Consider the following 22,788-nt stretch of genomic DNA (forward strand, 5'->3'; position numbering starts at 1 on the left):
TCTTGATTTGTGGTGCTCAACATCAACATAGTATTTTATAAATATCATCATCATCATCTCAGCCGTAGGACGTCCACGGTTGGACATAGGCCTCCCCCATGGGTAAGTAATAGAACAATAAAAAGAAACATGTAATATTCATTACGTATAACTTCACTTTCTATATTTTTTTAAATAGAACATACGTTTGCTATAATGCTCATAACGTATAATGATAAAATATATAATTTCATTATGTAGAATGAGCTAAGGACATAAATACAATGAGTATAACGATCAATAACCAAAAAATATTCGCAAGATCTAATAACCAAAACATATAACATTCATTTAATCTTACAACGGAAAACATAACTCGCAAAAATATAAATAACAAAATATATTTCACTTTTACGGTTTCCTCGCTGCTATTAAAAAAAACCTAACATCGAAGGCTAAGGCGGGAGCTGTCGCTTCTGCTCCGAACCATCTTGCTCGCTCATCTCGCTCGGTTGGCAGCGGCCTGCACCCACCGTGAACCCGCGGCTTTAACCAGGCCATCCGTCCATCTCGTTGGTGGACGTCCTACGCTGCGCTTGCCAATCCGTGGTCTCCACACGAGAACTTTTCGGCCCCAACGGCCAAAATTTTTATAAATCTAAAAGTAGCACAATGAGGGGTCATTTAGTATTGCGTAAGGCTTAGTCGAGTGGATTAATTGAGGTAGAAAGGCAATTTAACACATAATTAAGTATGATTGTATACAACCTGATAGTCGAGTCATTAGAGAACCTGCAGGGCAACTACGAAATTCGAAAATCGCGAAGAGCGAGAGGGACGGTACGATACGAACTTCGATTTGTGAATTTAGGAGTAGGCCCTCTGATTACGAAGCTTAAAGTCTCGAGTTCGATCTCCGGTCAGGACAGCTATTTGAATGAATAATACGAATATTTTGAACATGAAACTACCGTGAGACTCACTCATATTAAATATAATGACCCGAGCTAAACTCGATTTAAGACGTGAGTTATCCGGGTCATTATATTTAATACGAATGTTTGTTTAATATGTGCTTAAGTAAGTATGTATTTATATAGATATAGATGTAAAGACATTATATTAGGTAAATTTGATTTTCCGTTGCATAGTAGGTACTTGTTACAGCTTTGATTAGTTTGAGACTAGGTCAATTGGTGTCAATTATTTATTTATTTTATTTAACGCATAATACTAAAATTAATTTATATTTTAAAATCATCAAACGGGCATACCATGAAAATTTCTTTACTTAGTTTTAAAATGCCCATTTAATTTTTAAGCGACTCTAACATCTTCCTCAAAAATATTGGAAAAACTTAATCTTTCCAATCTATTTGTGTGTTTATTTGTCAATAAACGCAAACAAAGATACGAAAATAACATAAATAAAACGTGGTACAAATTCACTGTCGAGTGTCGGTAATGAAACAAGTATATTGCGAGTAATTTTAACAAACCAGTAGCGCATTGGCCGCTCATTACAATCAATTAAAATAATCATTAGCACGTTTGTTTCACGTTTGTTTGTTTTGAAAAATTCAGTAAAGAACTTTTCTCTGTTGGATGAGGTCGTGCCGGATGTCGGCGAGCGCACCTCCGCAGTGGACGGACGACCTGGCCGATACTACGAAGTGCAATTCGAACTTCATATCTTGCTGTCCCACTGACGCTTATATTATTTAATACGAGAGTGAGAGGGACGGAACGATACGAACTTCAGTTTTCGAATTTCGTAGTAGTTTCTGGTCAAAGCCGCGGGTTCACAGTGGCCGCAAGCAGCAGCTGCCGCTTGGGAGCGTCCAACAAGCAACTAGCAGTCTAATGGAGAGGTCTATGCCCAGCAGTGGACGTCCTACGACCGATGATGATAGTACAGGTGAGTTCGTTTGAATAATTTATTGAATTAGGCGTTATTTGCGGAGGTCCATATCAATGAACTAAAACAATGACTTTGTGCACCCGCGACCTTATCATAGCTACGTTTATACAAGAAATGCGTGTTCATGCAATTCCTTTACCTCCACACTGCTAGCATACATAAATCTATCACCACGACCACCGTTTCGAACCCAACCGAGCTCATCTGGTTGGATTGTAACATCTGCTAGTATGGTGAACGGTTGTGTTGCTCTGAAGATGAGATCTGGTTGAGTTCGAAACTTGTCAGTGTAGTGTGGTGGTGATAGATGGGTTTGTGTAAATTGTGTGTGTTCTTACAGTGTGGATTTGAGTTGGAGGATCTGCTGCAAGAATACGCATTTCTTGCATTAACGTGTAGCTATCATAAGGTCGCGGATGAGAAAAGTCATTGTTTTAGGTAGTTCATTAAGTTTGTTTGATCATTATTTTATTATTATTATTATCAACTTATCTTCTTATAGTGTAAAAATATGAACTTATTCAAAGTTTCAAAAATAAGTATACACCACAGATTCTTATTCCGACGCAATAAGGCTGTAGTAACATATTTTTGAGTGGTTCGAATAGATACTTATTTTCGCACTTGCATGACTGTACCTATGTTGTGTATCGGAAGTCGATAAGTGAGAAGTCGCTATGGCAGATCAAAAAAATGCCATGAAAATTCCGCCTCTACCGCTAGATCGTACCACAGGGCTTAAGACATTTGGAAAGCATCAGTGGTAATTAGAAAACTCTTACATACCAATTAGTAGCTTATTATAAAACATCTAGGCCGTTTCGTGTTTTGCCTAATAAGATTATTATCTATTTGTAATGCTAATGATTTTTTTATAATTATATACTATTTTAAGCAAATCTCTGCCGTTAATTGTATCGTGGATTGTGATTCTAAAAGTAAAATTAATAGCAATTGTTGGCGACAAATGAAACTTATTAGAGTCGCCGCACTATTTTTGTCTATCTGTCACATAAATAAACAGCTAAATGTATGTTTTCTGTTGTAGCTATAAAAACTAATATTAAAAAAAATGTTTAATTAAAAAATTAAGAATGCTCTACCCAACCCATATAAATAGTAATGAAATGGCAAAAATTGAAAATACAAACTGAAATATAGATGCACAGAAAAATAAGACCATCACTGGGAATCGAACCCAGGTCCTCGGTAATCCGTACCGCGTGCTATACCGCTACACCACTGATGGTCAGGATGGAAGTAAAAATTTGGAATTGAAATAAAAAATACAAGAAGATTCCAAAAAACCAATCTTAATGAAATGGCACCCAATGTAGAGGAACAGGTATCTGCTAAACATGAATTATCATAGATACATAGATACGACCGTTATACTCGTAGCATAGATATATTTTGTCATTTGTAAGGAACCCTTTATGCGAGTCCCATTCGCAATTGTCAAATTTTTTAAAGAGCTAAATAAATAGATAACCCGCAGATTCGCTAGCGGTAACCAAAAGGGCAGTTAAATTTAAATTTGGAGATTTGACTAAATTTCCAGAAACATTGTGTCGAACACTCGTGCTAAATTTGATGTTTCTAGATGTAACGGTGTAGGTTTTGGCATTTTACATGCGTACAGCCTATCCTGTGGGAAAATCGTCATAATAGGTAAGTAGGTTATAGTCTATTTCTACGGGGTGTTTTTGACCACGGGGCTTCAAATTTAAGGTTCTATTCTATTTGCATAACTAAGCTACTTCTGTTTTCTCAAAGTTTAATCGTTAAAATCAGTGTATCGGACATGGCGGTGTTATATATCGCTGTCTCTTGGTATGGGGATCTTCAAATAATTTTTGACATTTATTTGACATCTCCAACAAGATGGACGACCTGGTTAAGGTCGCGGGATCGCGTTGGATGCAGAAAGCATAAGACCGGTCTAAGTGGAAACCTTGGGCGAGGCCTATGCTCAGCAGTGGACGTCTTCCGGCTGACATGATGATGATGATTTAACATCTGTAAGATAAACATTTATCAATTAAATTTGATAAAGCTATCTCCATACCAAATTTCATTGAAAACCGCCAGGAAGTTATCGTGAAAGGGTGACCAACATTCACTCAAAGTTCGACTCAACACTCTCGACTCACAAAAAGTCAATAGCAGAAGCTAGTCTACAGTATTATAAGGATCAGCAACTTTGCCCTAATTCTATGCTGAATATGACTGTAGGTCAACGGCACACTACAAAAGCTTAATTAAACGCTACTTACACAGCGATAGCATCGCTATGGTGATTTCTTTGTGAGCTAATCACAGGTGTTGTAATTACATGGAAGGGCTATGCCGGAGGCTACAGCGCAGTGTTGCCACCTTAACAACTTGCGTTCGAACTATAGCGACTTTTAGGACTACAAACAGCGTTTTTTAAGTGTCTGGTAAATTTTATCGATTTAATTGGTGCCCAATTAGTTTAGTGATACTTAAAATTAATTTTCCTAAAGCTATGAATTTAAAGTTAAGATTTTTTTCCAATATTTTTACTTAGTGAGGATTTCTGTGACACCCTAGATGGCGGTATGTGAGGTCAGTTTGTAAAATTTTACATTTGTGTCAGGTTTGTGATTGGTTGAATAACTAAATCCAATCCAGCCAATCACAAGCAAAACTAACGTCAAACGGACCTCTCGATGCTAACGCCATCTAGCGATATTTCACCCATATTCAAGGAAATAGGTGTTACTTTGCGGAGTTCTAATCAATGAATTATATTATTTTTTAGAGTAACCCCCTGTTTCACCACCCATTGATTAAATTTATTTTACGGATAAATGTGATGCCGTCTCTGTTTGTTTTGATCGAATAGACGGAGACAGCATCACATTTATCCGTCAAATAAAATTAATCAATGGGTGGTGAAGCAGCCCCTAAATGTCAAAACTAAAGTTGCATTTAGTTTAAACTGGATGAAGGTCTTTTTGATAGCGACAGTTTGGTATAGGTATCATGAGTTTATTGTTTGTAAAAACGTTTGCACAAGAATAGGCATATTTGTGATAATTCGCATACCTAGTGCCATCCACGAAGACGCGTGATTTTGTCAAAATTAGACATTAATGACATTGAAATAAGAATCACGGCACGCGTCATCGTGAATGACTACCTATACACCGTTTATACCCTTTTTACTCACGTTATGAAAGTAATGGCCGTCCTGTTCTGAAATGTCATATTAGACCAGAGGCTACAATTATCACCTTCGTTTAATTTTTGGTGTGCTGATAACATTGACATCTATGTACCTTACGGCACTAGACTGACTGTTTGGAACAAAACGCGCGGCGCACCAATCAACAATATTATAGGTATTTTGACACAACCCCTGTCACGGACTTCAACAAACTATAGTGAAAGGTTCACAAATCCGCGCTGTGAACAAGTTTGGTGCACCGTTTTGATGTAAGAAACATGCAGTTATGCATAGATGTCGATGGCTGATAACATTATCTATTTCTCTGAATATAAATACCTAATCTTGGTCTCAAAAAAGACTGTTTCCCACTTATAGTAAAAATGCCTCTCAGTTTCTCTTGTTTACAATAACCTAACGCAAACCACCGCGTCAACATTGCCGCCTCATACAAATTAATACCAAGAACTTGTCATTACTCGGACTCCGTAGACCCTTCCTTGTGATCATCGGCCGCCGTAATCATCTTGGCGATATTTATTGCCTCAACTAATTATTAGGCATTTGATACTTGAGTTATTGTTGAGTTTATTTATAATTATACCTACTGGCTGTAGCTGGTTACACGCAGATGTTTTTAATTATGGTAAGTAACTTTTTAGTAACTTGGATTTTTTTTGAGGAGGAAAAGACCGAGACAAATTTTATTTCGACTAAGTTTCGAACTATGGGTTTATTTCATGATCACCATCATCATCAGCTGGAATACGTCTACGGTGGACAAAATCATCCCCATTGGAAAGCTAAAATAAACATCAATTCGTCACTTTCGTTTACCGGTTGCCCGCAACTCTCAAGATTTCATAAATCTAGCGTCGATGTCGTCTGCCTTTGTTTATCTGAATTAAATTGTTTTTATTTTTTATTTAAGGGCAACATTAGCATCGATCAGGAATTTAAAAAGCTGGTGGAAGACGGGACGGGAGTTTGAGTGGAAATTACTCCCTCAAATCATGATGAAGATGGAAAGAACTTAAGAGGAACTGAGAAAAGTAAAGTTCATGCGAGATCGCTTTGTTGATATAAATGAAGCGAAAAGAACTGAACCAGTGACTGTTCATATAGGGGCTGTTTCACCATCCATTGCGTAGTGTTAACTGGCGGTTAGGTGTGATGCCGTCTCTATTTGTTTTGTTCAAATAGACGGAGACGGCATCAAATTTAACCGTCAGCTAACGCTAATCAATGGATGGTGAAACAGCCTCATATAATAGTGTCTTATTGTATGATTTGTGACGACAAAATAAGAGTAACATACTGCAGTTGCAAAAATATGTGGACTAGTAGGGAATTAAGAGTGTAGGAGCGTCTTTATTTCAAAAACTCCGTGACAGCAGAATATATTCTGCTGTCACGGAGTTTTTGAAATGCTATATGCTACGCTATAGCGTCCCGGCAAATTCAAATTCATGCGGGCTCGTTCTTAGATACGGGATATTTTTTGCGAAAACGTTCCAATATTTTTATTATAACTGAAAATTTAATTTCCGCCCCTCACGTGTCACGGGCCTCAAAAACTATTGCGCATCGCTCAACCGGTAATACAAAGCAATCTAAATTGGAAAATAGGCAACGCGCAGTGTGTGTGCTTACCAAAAACGACCATGCTGAATGCGACGCGATTAAAAAAAGAAGGCCGATGCCGATCGCGCCGCGGGAGGGTGTGGGAACCCCTCCCCCCTTTTTTTCGGCTTTTTTTATTTTTTCGGGAGGTGGGCGAGGCACGGGTGCATGCAGCCAGCACCCACCTTTGTTTCGCATAAACAAATTAATTTCGGCCAACGTTTTTTGACGTCTAATATGTTCGAAATTCGAGATCGCCACCGCGATACGGTGCATCAGTGTCGCGTATCTGAATTTTGAAATTAGAACGGGAAACAAAAGTCAGTCTCGATTGTTTTATCGTTTGTCTTCAACATGGTACAAAATATTCCGCTGTTAAGAAGAGAAAAAACAAATGACTTCGGGGATTTTTATGTGGCCCACAGTTTTTAGGGTTCCGTATCCGAAAGATGATTAATAAACATCTAAAAATAAACACCTATGTGCTCTTTCCCCAAGAAACGGATTATTTTTGCTGTCGGTCCATCTCTATTACGTTCAAACATAAAAACCTCAAGTTCGGAATGATAATAGCAATAGATATATAATGTATCTACAAATAATTAAAACTAGTCAAGCGTAAGTCGGTCAAATATAAAATTTTAAATTTTATAATGTGTTTGTCAACAACCTTGACTCGAAATCACATCACATTTTTGCCTTTGACGGAATCCTCGGTGCGCGAGTCCGACTCACCCTTGCTTGATTTTTAATTTTATACTCGATGGTTCATTCGGTCTTCGGTAATAGTAAAATGTAGGTGTTACTCATGTGTAAGTCGTATAGTACAGTGACGGCACCGTTCGCGGACAAAGCTAATTTCCATGATCACAGATAGAATCAGGTGATAATCAGGCACTTCAGATCCACGCGCGTATGGGTAGGCGCGGTCCCCCATACCCACTCATTAAGGGGGCGGGTGGCCAGGACAATGCATGTTTGTGCTGCTTTTTGCCCATTTTTTTCATTATTTCATTTCATTTCGCCCACCTCCCACGCTTCCGCGCTCGCGATTGTATGCCTCCGCTTTTTTATAATTCGTTACCTTTTTCATCGGCCGCTCCATTTTCAGGGACCGCAGGCCAGCGGTTGACCGTCCGTGTACCCAAGGACGCTCAAGAAAAGAGCACTCTATCTAACGCCACCCTTTTAAAATCTAGCTTTATAAACGCGCGTTTAGACCGCCGGTCTGGGGTATCAGTCGATCTAAGTTGTGCATTACTACCCTTTGTTGGGTGCAGTCGTAGGTGCGGGGTTATTGGCTTGCTCGGCCATCTGAGGCAGGCATTTGTTTTGTTTAAAAAAAGACTTTTGTGTTGCATGATTAGGTGCCCGATAAAAGAAACATTTGACGATCGATCGTACTGGCAATATAGTGTGATGGTAATTTAAAATGTGAACACGGTTAGTCTGTATTTGAAACGATCGTGGTTTTTGTTTAGCTTTTAGTTAATACTCGTTTGCCCGCGGCTTCGCATACGTAAAACCATCAGAACTAGTAGTTGAATTGCTAAAAATTATATCGCAGTCTAACAAACGTTCCAAATGTTATAACTAACTAATATACCCAGGAATTAAGATGTAGAGTTTTTATCACGATTTGTTTATTAGTTTACTGGCATGTGTCCACGGCTTTATCCCCATGAAAGAAGTAAACCGGCCAAGTGCGACTCGGACTCGCGCACGGAGGGTTCCGTAACATTATCTATCTATACATTATTAGACATTAGCAAAAAAACACGTTTGTTGTATGGGAGCCCCCTAAAATATTTATTTTATTCTCTTTTTTAGTATTTGTTGTTATAACGGCCATAGTTATACATAATCTGTGAAAATTTCAACTGTCTAACTATCACGGTTCGTGAGATACAGCCTGGTGACAGACGAATGGACGAACAGCGAAGACTTAGTAATAGGGTCCCGTTTTAACCCTCTGGGTACAGAACCCTAAAGAAAAGACTACCTTATCAGTTCCACATATCATAGGAATTTCAAAAATCTTTCTCAAGAGTAATGCATTTGATCCCTAAAATATACCTGCGCCAAATTTCTTGTTTGTAGCTCCATTGGTGTAGCATGTGTATAGTCAGTCTATCAGGCAGGCCGTTACCTACTTTACTATTTCATAGATTTGTATTGATTAGACAGTTTTAAATCACTCACGTTTAAAAATACATATTGTCGACTTAACTGCTAAGACGATGTAGAATGGTGGTAGAGCGTTGAAATATCGGCTCATTAAAGATGGCAATCGAAGTTTACATTCTGTAGAACATATGTCTAATTTTTATACTTAAATATAAATCGAAAACAAAAGCAATGTAACAAACATCCATAGTAATATTATAAATGCGAAAGTAACTCTGTCTGTCTGTCTGTCTGTCTGTCTGTCTGTCTGTCTGTTACGCTTTCACGCCTAAACCGCTGAACCGATTTAGATGAAATTTGGTACAGAGATAAAATAGACCCTGGGAAAGAACATAGGCTATCTTTTATCGCGAAAAAGAGGCTTTAAGGGGTTGAAATAGGGGATGAAAGTTTATATAGTGGAAGTTCGTCGCTGTCGAAGATAAAACCATGAAACTTGGAATTTAGGCACTTAATAAGAAATAAATCGATATTTGTTTGAGGTTTTTTGAAAATTCGACCGGTGAGGGGATGAAATAGGGGATGAAAGGACGCAAGGTCGTCATTATCGAATATAAATAGATGAATCTTTATTAAACTTGCCATTTCGGCACGTGAAAAGAGATAAATAGATATCTGTTCGCCCGTTTTTTTAAATTTTTTCTGTGAGGGGGTGAAATAGGGGATGAAAGTTTATATGGAAGATCGTCATTGTCGAAGATAAATCGATGGTTCTTTATGAAACTTGGCATTAGGCTACTTAGGTATAAGAAATAAATAGATATTTGTTTAAGCGTTTTTGAAAATGTTACCTGCGAGGGGATGTTAGCAGAGGGGATGGTGCAGTGTTAGCAGAGCCTTCTAAGCTCATAAGCAAAATGTACGCAATGTGGGGTCATTTTAGATGGCTTATTCACATAGACAGTCAGACATGAAAAAATATGATTTTCAGATTTTTCTTATTTATTGTGCTATAAGAGCTACCTTTATGCAAAATTCCAAGTTTCTAGGACAGCCGGAAGTACCCTATAACTTTTCTGTTGAGGCAATTTGTATGGAAACACCTTTTTAACGACTGTAGCTTTTGATTGCCTTGACTTAGAAGTTTGATTTTTTCACAGCTTTCGGGACTATTGACCTGAGTTTAGGGTTTTAATTTCAACTCGATACCTAACTCCGCGCGTTTACGAGATAAAGGGTCTTGACAGACAGACGGACGGACGGACAGCAAAGTAATCCTACAAGGGTTCCATTTTTTCTTTTTAGGTACGGAACCCTTAAAAACATTTGCTCTGGCGCTTTTCAAATTTCGACCTATTTACTTGAAAATATGGGGATGAAAGTTCTTAAGGAATTCCAAACAAGTTACTACATATTTATCGGAAATATGTGTAGCTATGCTAAGTAAAAATGCACTATGAAGAATTAGTCCTTTTGTGTTGGAAGAGTAGAATACACGTCGTATTGCTAAAATATGACTACCCGCAAAATATTTATGTTTTACGCAAAGAACATCGGACTGACGGATGTATGGAACAACAAAAAAAAAATAGTTTATATTTGTAGCAATGTATTAAAATAGGTTATTTTTGATAAACCATAGAAGTTTCTATGTACTATTATTGGCAGAATAGATATCCTATATAAATTAAATACTTCCCAAAATTACTATTCCACGCGGACGAAGTCGCGGGCAAAAGCTAGTATCCTATATAAATTAAATACTTCCCAAAATTACTATTCCACGCGGACGAAGTCGCGGGCAAAAGCTAGTTATTTATAAATGGAGTGAAAGCTTAAAATTTCCGTTTATTTTCAAAGGAACCCTAAAACGAGAGGTGAGGTGTGTAAATAAACAACGAATTAGAATCGGCCGTTTAACCGAATTTCCATTAATTTTAATGTTGCAGACCAACTCGCGCGAACTCTGAATGCCGTGGAGTCGCTCAATCACAAATATATATTATTTTATATAATTGGGTTCACATAATACTTTGACATTTTTAAGCTACTAAAGCTGAAACTGCTAGTTAAATTCTATTTTTTTTTTAAATAAAATTAATTAAGTATGTGTTTGAATGTTACTGCTGGAAAGAATCGCGGTTATTGAATTAGTACGGAAACCTAATTATAGTTTTAGCGGACTGACAAAAAATGATTTTATATCAATCACCATATATTTAAGATGAGTTAAAAAGATCGAATTGTGTGAAAGCAGTAACGAAATTGTTGGTTATATATACACTTAAGAATGACAAAATGATGAAATGTATAAAGTTTTTTTTAAAATATTATATGATGTTGGGCGACAATGATTATTACATTTCAAATAGTGTAAGCAACAAGCAAATTCTGAATAGCATGTAAGCATTTTTAGTCTCTGTTTGCAGTACTTTAGTTATCTACTAATTATTAATAAAAAAACATATCTTGAAGTTTGTAAAAACAATACATTGTACAGTGGCCATCAGATATTTCGGAGCGGCCATGGTGGTCAAAAATATCGGAGCAGGCACTCTATTATTAAGGTATTAGTGTTCATGTTTCGATATTTTTGATCACTTTGGCCGCTCCGAAATATCTGATAGCGACTGTACTCTTGTGGCGTGCATTCAGCGTAATGTCACAAAATTTAACTATTTTAAATTAAGATTAAAGACAGTGAAGTAGCAAGCAAAAATTTTATTCACTGCCTTCATACAATAATACAATACAATTCCATTAAATTATGCACCGTTTTACAACTTCAAAGCGTAGGTAACGACAAGCAATATTAAAAAAAATGATACTACTCCTTACATTTCTCTGTCCGCATTTGAAAGTGTATTGAACAAAAAAAAAGATCCGAACAAGCAGTAATGTACGTGATTCCGCATTTTAATTCGACCGTAATGTTCTCTCCCTTTTTAAATGTTTATTGCGGGCCGCCATTTTTCTATGATCATTATTAAGGCCGCGCACACCCGAGATGAAGACAATAAAAACTATGGAGATTTTCTAAATAATAACATAAATACAAACGTTTGTAATATATTTTCGAATGGATTAATGCAACATTTGAAATCACAGTCGAAAATTAAACTGGCACTTCATAAGACAAGACTTCGTCAACATTAAAATTTAGCTTTTGAATCTTATAGTAGTAGAGTCGTAATTTAAATTCAGTAAACTCTCGACATGATAGATGCAATTTTGAACATATTTAATATGATAGATGCACATGATACTCGATATATTAAATGTAACAACATTTGATATAACTTAACATTTAGTACAATACTTTGTATATTATAAATAGTGTTGTATCATTAGACCCGCATCTTTCTTTACGACTTGCAAAATTTTATGAAATCCTTTCTTAACATGCAATAGTAGGTAAAACTTAAACATATTCGTTCAACTATCCATTACAATGCGAGTGAATTGCCGCTCCGCAATTACATGTACAACACACCTACGTCTGTGCGACCCATTTATGTTTTCATGCAGACCCCTCCTACCAAACCAAACGAGATCAAACTCACTATACACCGATTTAAAACTTTATACGACCAAAAAAAGCTTTCTTTGTATCCCCCCTCATTTTAATCTCAGAGGCTGCGCCTGCGTGCATAAAAGCTCCTATTATGTGCAACGTGATAGATACTACATTACTGGCCATTCTATTATTTATGGGAGCATTAAGGCGATGCAGATCCCATATCATAAACTGATTTGAATATTCATGTTCGCTTAATTGGAATTGTTGTTTTCTTGTGTAGCGGAATAAATATGATAATTTATTAACTATGGGTTATAAGGAGCAGATAGCCGTAGGGAGAAAAGTCCCCGAGTGGTGCCCACGTATCGGAAGACGAAGCATTTCATCGCAAATGTTGCAGTCAACCGGTGGATGCAAGTGGCGAGTTGTCGTTTATCGTGGCGTTGTAGAGGGGAGGTTTTTGTTCAACAGTGGACCTTCCAGCTGACGAGGACCATTAAGGATCGGATATATCAGTGAAGAACAAAATAAGAAGAACTACTCGAATGCCTCATTTGTGGTGATTACAAACAGTACCGAGGTCTGTGCCGAGGTCGAGGGCTTAGGATACACTGCAGTCGCCGTCATGTACCCAGAACAAATGTGCCCTCTATTGTTCAAAATTCTCAGGCTTCAGAGTAGGTGATTTGCACTCATGGTTAAATAATACAGCTGTTGCCCACGACTCCGTCCGCGTAGAAGTATGTAAAATAGCGTACGTCCTATTCTCAGACCTACCGAATATACACAAAAACTTCATAAAAAATCTGTGAAGCCGTTTCCGAAGAGTTTGGTCACAAACACCGAGATACGAGAATTTTATATATTATTAGAAAGAAAATAATACACGCATGGCTCTAGCAAACTTACAGTTTGCCAAAATGTTTGGCATTGCAAAACTTCGAATTAATGCCTAGTTTTCAGAAAACAAAGTTTAATTTTAGCTTGAGAATTTTATTGACAACGGCAAAATTGAGGCTAGCTTAAGAGTTCTCAAAGTTTCGCGCCACGGCCCGAGAAGTCTCGTAAAAGGGGAAGAGAAAAAGCTATTGTCTGTTCTGTATTTAAAATAACGTTTTAAACTTTCGTGATTCTCACTCATAGTCAAAATACCATAAACGGGACTTATCACGCTATTATTACACAAGTAATATTTACCTCGACGTTTCGGCAACGTTACAGTTGCCGTGGTCACGAGTAGACTGAAGTGTCGGGACGATGGGTATAAGCTTTCATCTTCGTGGAATCCTGTTATTAATAAGTGTCGGCGTCAGGATGAATGTTCGGAGGGACGATCGGACTTTGTTAGTGTTGTGTCTCGGTGTGATAGGGTGACTAATAAAAGTGACCAAGTGCGGGTAGTTCGTGATACGAGTGCCGGCACTATTAGTGATCAAGTGCGGGTAGTTCGAAGAACTCGCGCTGCTAGGCAGACTTGACACCCCACACTTCAGTCTACTCGTGACCACGGCAACTGTAACGTTGCCGAAACGTCGAGGTAAATATTACTTGTGTAATTATAGCGTGATAAGTCCCGTTTATGGTATTTTGACTATGTTCTGTATTTTCTACCAATATTTTATTTTACGTGAATACGTGTGAACTTATGGGTTAATTACCTACTTAAATCTTGGTAATTTAAATATACGAATAAATACAATTACCTAGCTGTGCCTGGCGGATCCCAAACTAGGCTGAGCTTGTATCTTGGGAATGGCTTTATAGTTTAAACGACGTTTACTATTGAAGTTTTTATTTTAATACAATCATTTTAGTTATTGACGAAGAGTTTCGTCATTACTGTCATCAGCCGGAAGACGTCTACTATTAAACAAACTCCTCTTTAGAATGTTACAATGACCAATAACTCGGCACTAGCATCTTTTTTACAGCATAAATAAAAGCTCGTTATCAAATATGCTTTTTACTTTAACTCGTGTTTTTTTTGCTGGTCTCACGCTGGCTCGAACGCATACCTAAATATTTAGATCCAGCAGTACTTAATTCCCTTGGAAATTTCCAAAAAATATATTATATATATACCAATGTCAAATTTCTTGACTCTATAACCAGCGGATGAAATTTCGAGATTTTATCTCGATCCCGTGAGAATATCGAATTTACATATCAAATTTCGTCCAAATCCGTCTAGCCGTTTTAGCGTGAAGGAGAAACAAACATACACACGCATACAAACTTTCGCATTTATAATATTAGTAGGATTTATATGAGAGTGAACGTCAAAATGAAATGTCAAACAACGCTGCTCAAGTTTGACAAGCCTTGGCGAGGGGACAAATAAATGTGACGTCATCTCGGCCAGGGTTACCAACGGGCGTGATTGATCAAAGTCGTTTGTCAAGCTCGCCTCGCGGTGGTAGCCCTAGCAATTAGCACATGATTCTGGAGTATAATATGTTTAGATTTAATTATGCTACGTTGCTAGGCAGCTGTTTGCTATTTTTTTTTATTACCGCGAATCGTGGAAACGCTCAAAAACTCGTAAAACGTATTTGAATAGCTTTGTATCTTGTGTTGTTGCATGTAATTTACAGTAAAAAAATATTGTAGTTTGTGCTGGGCGGACAAAGTTTTTTATTCTTTTCTTTTTTAGGTCTGTATGCTAAAGTTCATCTTTAATGTTTATTTTTGACTAGCCCTTGCTCGCGATTAAGTCTGCTAAGAACTCGTTTATGCACTACGCAATTTTCGGGAATCGAACTATCTTTATGTCCCAGGGTCTCAAATTAGCTCCATACCAAATTTCATGTGAAGAGTAACAGACCGACAGACACTTTCGTATTTATAATAAGCAGTTAGCGGAATTTTCATTGCATTTTTGACCTGTCATAGTGACTTCTCACTTATCGACTTCCGATATACATAAAAATATCAATACATAACATAGATACTAAAGAAAAGAAAATGAAAAGCAGAGGTAAACAATAAGTGGCCTTAAGTTAAAGACCGATTCCAATTAACTTTCGAGCAGTTGAAATATGAAATAGACATAATATGCAATGAATTATGAATGCTTGACAATTTCTAATTTAATAATTTCAGTTCAGTTTTTTTTTCAAATTTAATGTTGAAATTCTTCTGTTGTAAAATTTAACAATCTGTTCCATTAATGTCTCTATAAAAGAAATACATTTTTTTTCCTTACCGGTCTTAAACTACTTCTTTTACAGTCAAATATCCATATGTATGCAGAAAAAGAACGCTCTACTTAACATGCTAAGTTTACGACAATCTAATTAAAGTCGATTAAGTGAGAAGTCAAAAAATGCGGTGAAAATTCCGCTCTCTTATAAGTATGTAATGATGAAAATGTAAAGTAATAGTGAGGTACCCATGATACTAGTGAAATCGAAAAGTGATCTAGATACCATTTTGCTTTACAACGCGAAAAAGGGTGTTATACTTTACGCTAAACTTACTTATAGATACAAAGAATTTATTTATACAGACACATAAATTACCACCGACCCGTAAAGCATTAAAAACACACACTCATACAGAAGACATTAAGTCGCGTAATAGCCGAAAAAACTCTGCAACGACATTTTCACTATATAACTTATGAAATTTACAAGCCAATTAAAATAAAAAATGGGATGCATCCCCCCCACACCCACCCTTTAATTATGATTTTTTGCATTTTTTAATGATAATAAATTCCCCGAGGTGGCTGTTCATTACACCTTTTATTCTGTGCAGCGTTATCGTGGATGGAAATAATGCAGAAAATTGGTAAAAAAACACGCGGGTTTGCTTGAAAATTTATACTCGACTTGAACAAAGTCAAAAGGAAGGGATGAAACGGGTATTAACGGGTGCCGGTGAAATTACTGGCACTTGAGGTATCCCATCTTAGGCCTCTAATAATAATAATAATAATGATGATTTATTGTACAACAAAAAACAGTAATTTACATTCATATGAGTTTAGGTCTATTAAAGGTACAACTGGGTCATGGAAAAGGTCAACGTTATGTCCCCTAAACTAGGTAAAAACCTGTATCTTAGGGGCTATACCCCTGGTGTTGCAGATGTTTATGGACGGTGGTGATCTCTTACCATCAGGAGACCCACTTGCTCGTTTGCCATCCAGTCGAATATTTTTTTTTAAATAGTATTTGTATTTATATAATCTACTAACATCTGGTAGGATGGTGAATAGTTGTGTCGCTCTGACGTTGAGCTCTGGTTGAATTAGAGACGCGTCAGTGTAGTGTCGTGGTGTTAGTTGAGTTTGTGTGGTTTGTGTGTGTTCTTACAGTGTGGAGGTGCAGGAACTGCATAGGTATATTTCTTGCATAGACGCAGCTATCATTAAGTCGCGGGTGAGCGAAGTAATTGTTTTAGTTCATTAGTATAATATTGTGTGTTCTGGTTCTGTATAAGATGTGATAAAGAATATTTATTGTGTTGTTTCAAAGTGCAAGTTTCCCACGGGACATAAACAAAGTTTAATAATAAATAGCTCATATTCAAATTTATCACTTAACATCAGGTCAAACGTTTTCTTGTTTGTCTGCTATTAGGTAAATAAAAAACAGATATTTAGGTACACATATTCTGTTAAGCATGTCTCAGGATTTCTAATACTTATTTTTCAAGTTAAAATACGTCTCATCTTTTTCAAGCCAAAAAACTCATTTGTACTTTGCGTATCAAACGCAGTAATTGAAGTAACAAAACTAAAAAAAGTGCTACGACGCGTCTACGAGAGCGTCGTAGCGCTACGCGTGCTATGACCCCGAGCACTGCCAAGTGCGAATAAGCACGCTCGATGCTCAAGCACCGGCCATCGAAAGAGATGAGCAAAAAGAAAAGCTCCAAAACTAAACATCACCGGTTCGTTAGAGAGCTACGGAAAAATGCGAAACGATTTTGCGCCGACCAATCGACGTAGCGCAACCTACTTGCCTCAGAATCTATAGTATCGATTAGCGAGAGCTTTTTTACCCGCACGCACGCACACACTCGCATGCGGGGGCCAACCTTTTTAACAATCTTTTTTTCGACCACCCCCTCTCCACCGAAACCGCCGTGTCCATTGCGCGGATGCAAAGACCACCCCACGACCCACCCCTGATATAGCAGCATTGAAAATGGAATTTCCATGAGTGATGGAGTGTCAAACGGGAAGTGCAAAAAGGAGAAAAAGTACATTATGTTAATTATTGAGCGCCAGGTCCGTCCTCGGAGTTTAAATTGAATGTCATGTCGTATTGTGTCGGTGTGTCGCAGAAACGTACGCTTTTTATGTTCGTCCGTCGTGTGTCGACAATTTTTTTCATTATTTTTTTCACTTTCGTACAATTCTAATTTTCCTGAACACACTCTGCTTTCGGACTGTATTTAGTCACCGGTATCAAATTAGTCGGTCGATGTATCAACTTGGAATTACAATGTCACGTCATGGTAACTTTTTATACTAGGTATAGCCGACAAACAAATATGCGGCTCACTTAATGCCACCACCGCCGCCTCTGGCAACCTGCACCCGTCTCAGCAGGGCTACTACGAAACTCGAAACTCGAAGTTCGTGTCGTGCGGTCCCTCTGACACTTATACTATTTAATACGAGAGCAAGGGGGACGGTACGATACGCACTTCGAGTTTTGAGTTTCGTAGTAGCCCTGCTGGTCAATTAAGCTGTAAGAAATGAAACACTCGGCCTAAAAGACTTTTATGCCCTAAAATTTTGGAAAAACCTCTGCTGCTAGCCCATTCCCAATTTTATAGGAAACTAACTAGAAATTAGTATTTTTTGTTCGTGTTTATAATTTTTTTGTTCTATTCATTACTTGCGATCTTAGAGTAATGCTACTTCAGAATAACTTCATCAAAAATAAAGTTATACTTTTTTAAAGCCAAAATGATATATTTATGATTAAGTAACTCGAGGACATAAGGTAAGGTACGCTCCACAAATGCACCGTTCAATTCCGTTTAAAAATATAAAAATATTCGATATCGCTATTCCACAAACCGGCCAGTGACAACGAAAAAAACGCAACCCAAAAACAGAACTATCGCAGCGCATCTCTAAAAAGAACTCCGAAAAAACACCATCGAAAAAAAGTGTTCAAAAACTGCATTTGAATAAAAATCGGGGTGGGGGCGGCCCGATCACCCATTATTATTATTATTACTTGCATTATATCTGCATTTTTACACGCACACACGCGGCGCGGCCATTTTCATGTTTCTTTTACCTTTTTTCGGGAATCGGGGGGTGCCACCACACACGCAAGTCGTATGCAGACAGGCCCGCCCGAACTATGCGAAGTCTACAAGTGGATGTGCCTTTTAAATTGGTTCTCATCAAATATTGATTGCATGTATTTTTCATTAACCTTTAGATCCTTTGTGCTACAAGTGAATACGGTTGCAGTTCGCATTGAGCCTCTTAAGCGCTGTTCAAATGAATAACTGCTAATTTATAAGTTCCATTCAATTCTTTCAATTGATTCTAATTTTTACCGGCTTTTTCTCGCTGTAAAAATGAGCAGTTCGTTTGGTGAAATACGAAAATGATACGAATGAAAATAGGGCAGAAGTACCGTTTGTGGCCAATGTACCGTTTTGGCCATTTATTATTCAAATATACGCTTGAAATAAATTTAGAGTATTATGATTGTTTTTTTTTAATCATTTTGTATTTTTTATTTCAACTCCAAATTTGTTACTTTTACGGGTATCCCGTGAAACCATATCGAAAATACAAACTGAGACATGGATGCACAGAAAACCAGAAAAAGAGACCAGAGCTAGAGCCACTGCTTAAGTAGCGTAGTAGAAATAAGCAACCTAAGATATGTATGCATAGGAAAAATTCGTGTGTAGATTCCTGTCCAGCGGGGGTTATAGCACGCAGCACGGATTGCTGAGGACCTGGGTTCGATTCCCAGCGCTGGTCTCTTTTTCTGGTTTTCTGTGCATCCATGTCTCAGTTTGTATTTTCGAAATTTATAGTAATAAGCTCATAAAAAATAACTAAAAATACTTATTTAATACTATAACTTTTTATATATTACTTCAAATGTCAACTGGCCAAAACCGGTACTTTACCCTAATTCTTTTCTTACTTACGTTAACTCCACTTGTGACTATATCTCCATTTTTTCCCACTTTTATCAGTGAATTTGTGTCTAAAAATATTTTTTATTTATTTAACCCAAAAACATAGTACTACTAAACTAGACTTATTGCCAAAACAAAGCTTGTGGTTAGTTCTAGGCAACGAATAAACATACTACAATAGACGCGTACCTATATAGGTACATAATTAATTTCATCCAAACCTCGAGAGCGAAAATTCAGATTTCTCGTAGGTACATTAGGTATATGCGTATATGTGCTCCAACTGGGGATTCAACCCAGAACCACAAGCTTATTAGGCAGCTTCTGTGACCAGATGACCAGTACACTAGTCGATCGCCAATACAATAATCCACCTCTAACCAATTTGGTGGATTATAAATATTTTTTATTCCATACCACAAATCAGTACCTACATTCTCTCTTCTTTCTTCATTTTTAGGCTTTTTCTATCCACTGGTGGATGTAACCCTCTCCTAATCTCCTTCACTCCGTCCTATTCCTTGTCTTCCTAAGCCAGTGACTTAACAACATAAAAAAGCATGGCAGAGCATACAGTCTTATCACTTAAAAGTGTCCTCCAGACAACCATTTTATATATTTAGAAACTACTATTTATCATTATTTTATAGTACATATAAGTGGCGAAAACACATAGAGATCCGGACAATAGTGGTAAGTATCCTAGAGGTTTGACTTATGTTCCTTTAAGCATAGGGATTACCCATTAGAATCGAGCCCAAAATTCAAGTCTGGTCTGCCTGGAGTTGTAGGTAGGTTAGGCCGTGTATTTTCTGTCAGTCATTCAGTTACATTACTCTTTTAAAAGTATAAAAATAAACTTTATTTCTGATCGATCATGAAAAATCATATAATTTGTGAGTATTAGTCTCACATTACAACCTATTATTAGTCATATCAAACAATTGAAATAAACTGTATAACTAAAGAAGTAGCAGTAAATCATTGTGTAAACTAAACGTCGCCAACCACCGTTTACATTCTTAAGCCGTATGTATGAAAAGTTCACTAACCTCATTCTTGAGATTGATTGGCTCCTGTTGCGGCCGGGGCGGCGAGTGGCGTCCCACATCCGCGCCCTCCGACATATCAGCCTCGCATCCCGACTCGTCTGTGGACAAAAATAACAACGGTAGCAACGAAAACAAAGATAAAAACAACAACAACAACAACAACAATGGTATAGGTAGTGCCACGAGAGTTGAAGTGAATGTTAAAACACACAGCTATGAAAAAACTGATAGCACAGAATGAGAGCTGAAAGGCAGGCGAAATATCGCTAGATGGCGTTAGTGTCGTGAGGTTTTTTTTGACGTTACGGTCTTGCTTGCAATTGGCTAATAAGTAAATGAGCCACTTACAAGCAAGATCTTAACGTCAAGAAACCTCACGATACTAACGCCATCTAGCGATATTTCGCCTGTCTTTAAGCCCTCATTAAATGAATGAGTAAATGTCAAAATCCTGCTGTCATTACACGACATGTTCTTATTGTGACTTCAACTCTAGTGGCACTACCTATAAAAACAAATTATTCTTGTTACCTTTGTTTTTGGTAACAATAATAAAGGCTGACCAGGATGAATAATCTTTGGCATTTTAACGCACAAAAATACAAAATAACACTTTAAAATACCACGCGCAAACAACGTTAAACATTGACAGCAATAGACAGATGACATTTGAATTTAGTGTTACCAGTGTCAAAAAATTAGTTCTATAGGTTTTCTGCAATATGGCGAGGTTTTTTATAATTCTGGTCAGTCTTTAATAATAATCAAAGGACACTTGACAACAATTGACCAAGTGCCAAAGTAAGCAATAACAAACAATAACAATTAAACAATAGTAAAAAATTGGACGGACTTCGTCACTGTGATTTAGTCCTTAAAAAAAATATGACGAATCTTATTTAACATGGCGTCAATGTGTTTTTTTTTAGTAAAAATGCAGGTCATCGTTAAGTTCGAATTTCAAAAACCTTTTAAAAAAGAAAAAGCGTTTTTTTCACGCAGATTAGGAAATATAGAGGCAGTTTCTTCGGGCCAGTAGAAAGAAAAGAATCTTTTTATTTTATTCTCAGGAAATCTAGGTTTTTCAATTGGCAAATAAGTATTAAGTAAACTTTAAAACAACTAAAGCTAATACAGCGACGTATCATGCACAGAAACAACTGTATCGCTAAACTTTAAAAGAACAGATCGAAAATATCCTGTTCAAGTGAACGATAACTCCCTCTTATCTGTCCACGTTCGTTCATTCTTCCATTCATTCACCCCTCGTAACACATCGAGTTTTCTCCGCACATTTTTCCCCCTCTTTCTTCCCCTCTAACCCCGTAACTTGACCTTTTTACGCAAGCCGGTTGAGGCAGGTTGCGTTGTGAGAAAATGCTTCGGATGGCTGTTTTGTTTTGATATTCACTATTCCTATCAACGTATTGCAGGAAAAAATAATCTAGATTTAGTTAAACCACATTTTGACAGTAAAACTGATCACTACCGTGATATTTTTCTTTCCATCAAATGAAAAGTAGTAAAAGGCTTGTTTCAATGAGTGGTCATAGAAAAATGTGATGACGTCTCTGCTTATTAACACACAATAATGAACAGATGTATGACAATAAATAATTTATTTATAGTAGGCTCATTGATTAATCATGTGAAATTGACGCTGATATGAAACGACCTAAGCCTTTAATTTTAAGACATGTGCAAATAAAGAAATAGCAAACATAATTATAGTGAAGTTTACTTTCCTTTGTGTCATCAATAAGTTCAATTTTTTTGTGTACATTTTTTTCTCTATATTTTTATAGTTAACTACAAAAATTATGCCTAAAGTTAATTAATAAAGACCTATAACGGTTGCATGGATACATACATAAGGAAGCATATCATTTTGAAAGAACATCGATTAGTATAAATTAGCTTCATAACTCGGCATTTTTATAAAGTACGATAACATCCGCCCATAATCGTCGAAATCCACACGCTCTCAAACTGTTCAGCATATAATAACAATTGCTAAGCACCCCAAACTGTGCGACGCACGGGACATAAGCCAATCAGGGCGATACGAGGCCAGCCGATCCTTAACGACTAAACTAAGACACCCCATCACTGTTCGGCAAATAGCCTAGCATAAGCAACGCGGCGTGTTGCCAAAATTTGAACGCCGGTTTTCGTCAAATATAGACGAATATTTTATGAAACTTTTTCCGCCCATACAGGCTTCGATGATGGTGACTTA

At 37.2% G+C, this 22,788-nt stretch overlaps 1 protein-coding gene across 8 annotated transcripts in view; it reads right to left on the minus strand.

Annotated features, from left to right (window-relative positions):
• pdm3 (POU-domain protein pdm3) overlaps positions 1–22,788 on the minus strand; it is a 214,660-nt gene that overhangs the window by 157,718 nt on the left and 34,154 nt on the right. For all 8 annotated transcript variants that reach the window (XM_074100558.1, XM_074100559.1, XM_074100554.1 and 5 more), the window contains one exon: positions 20,550–20,647. In XM_074100558.1, coding sequence (XP_073956659.1) covers positions 20,550–20,624 — 75 coding nt within the window. In that variant the 5' untranslated portion in view covers positions 20,625–20,647. The remainder of the gene's footprint in view (positions 1–20,549; positions 20,648–22,788) is intronic.

This window comes from Choristoneura fumiferana, chromosome 17 (assembly GCF_025370935.1).
Source record: "Choristoneura fumiferana chromosome 17, NRCan_CFum_1, whole genome shotgun sequence".
NCBI classification, from domain to species: domain Eukaryota; kingdom Metazoa; phylum Arthropoda; class Insecta; order Lepidoptera; family Tortricidae; genus Choristoneura; species Choristoneura fumiferana.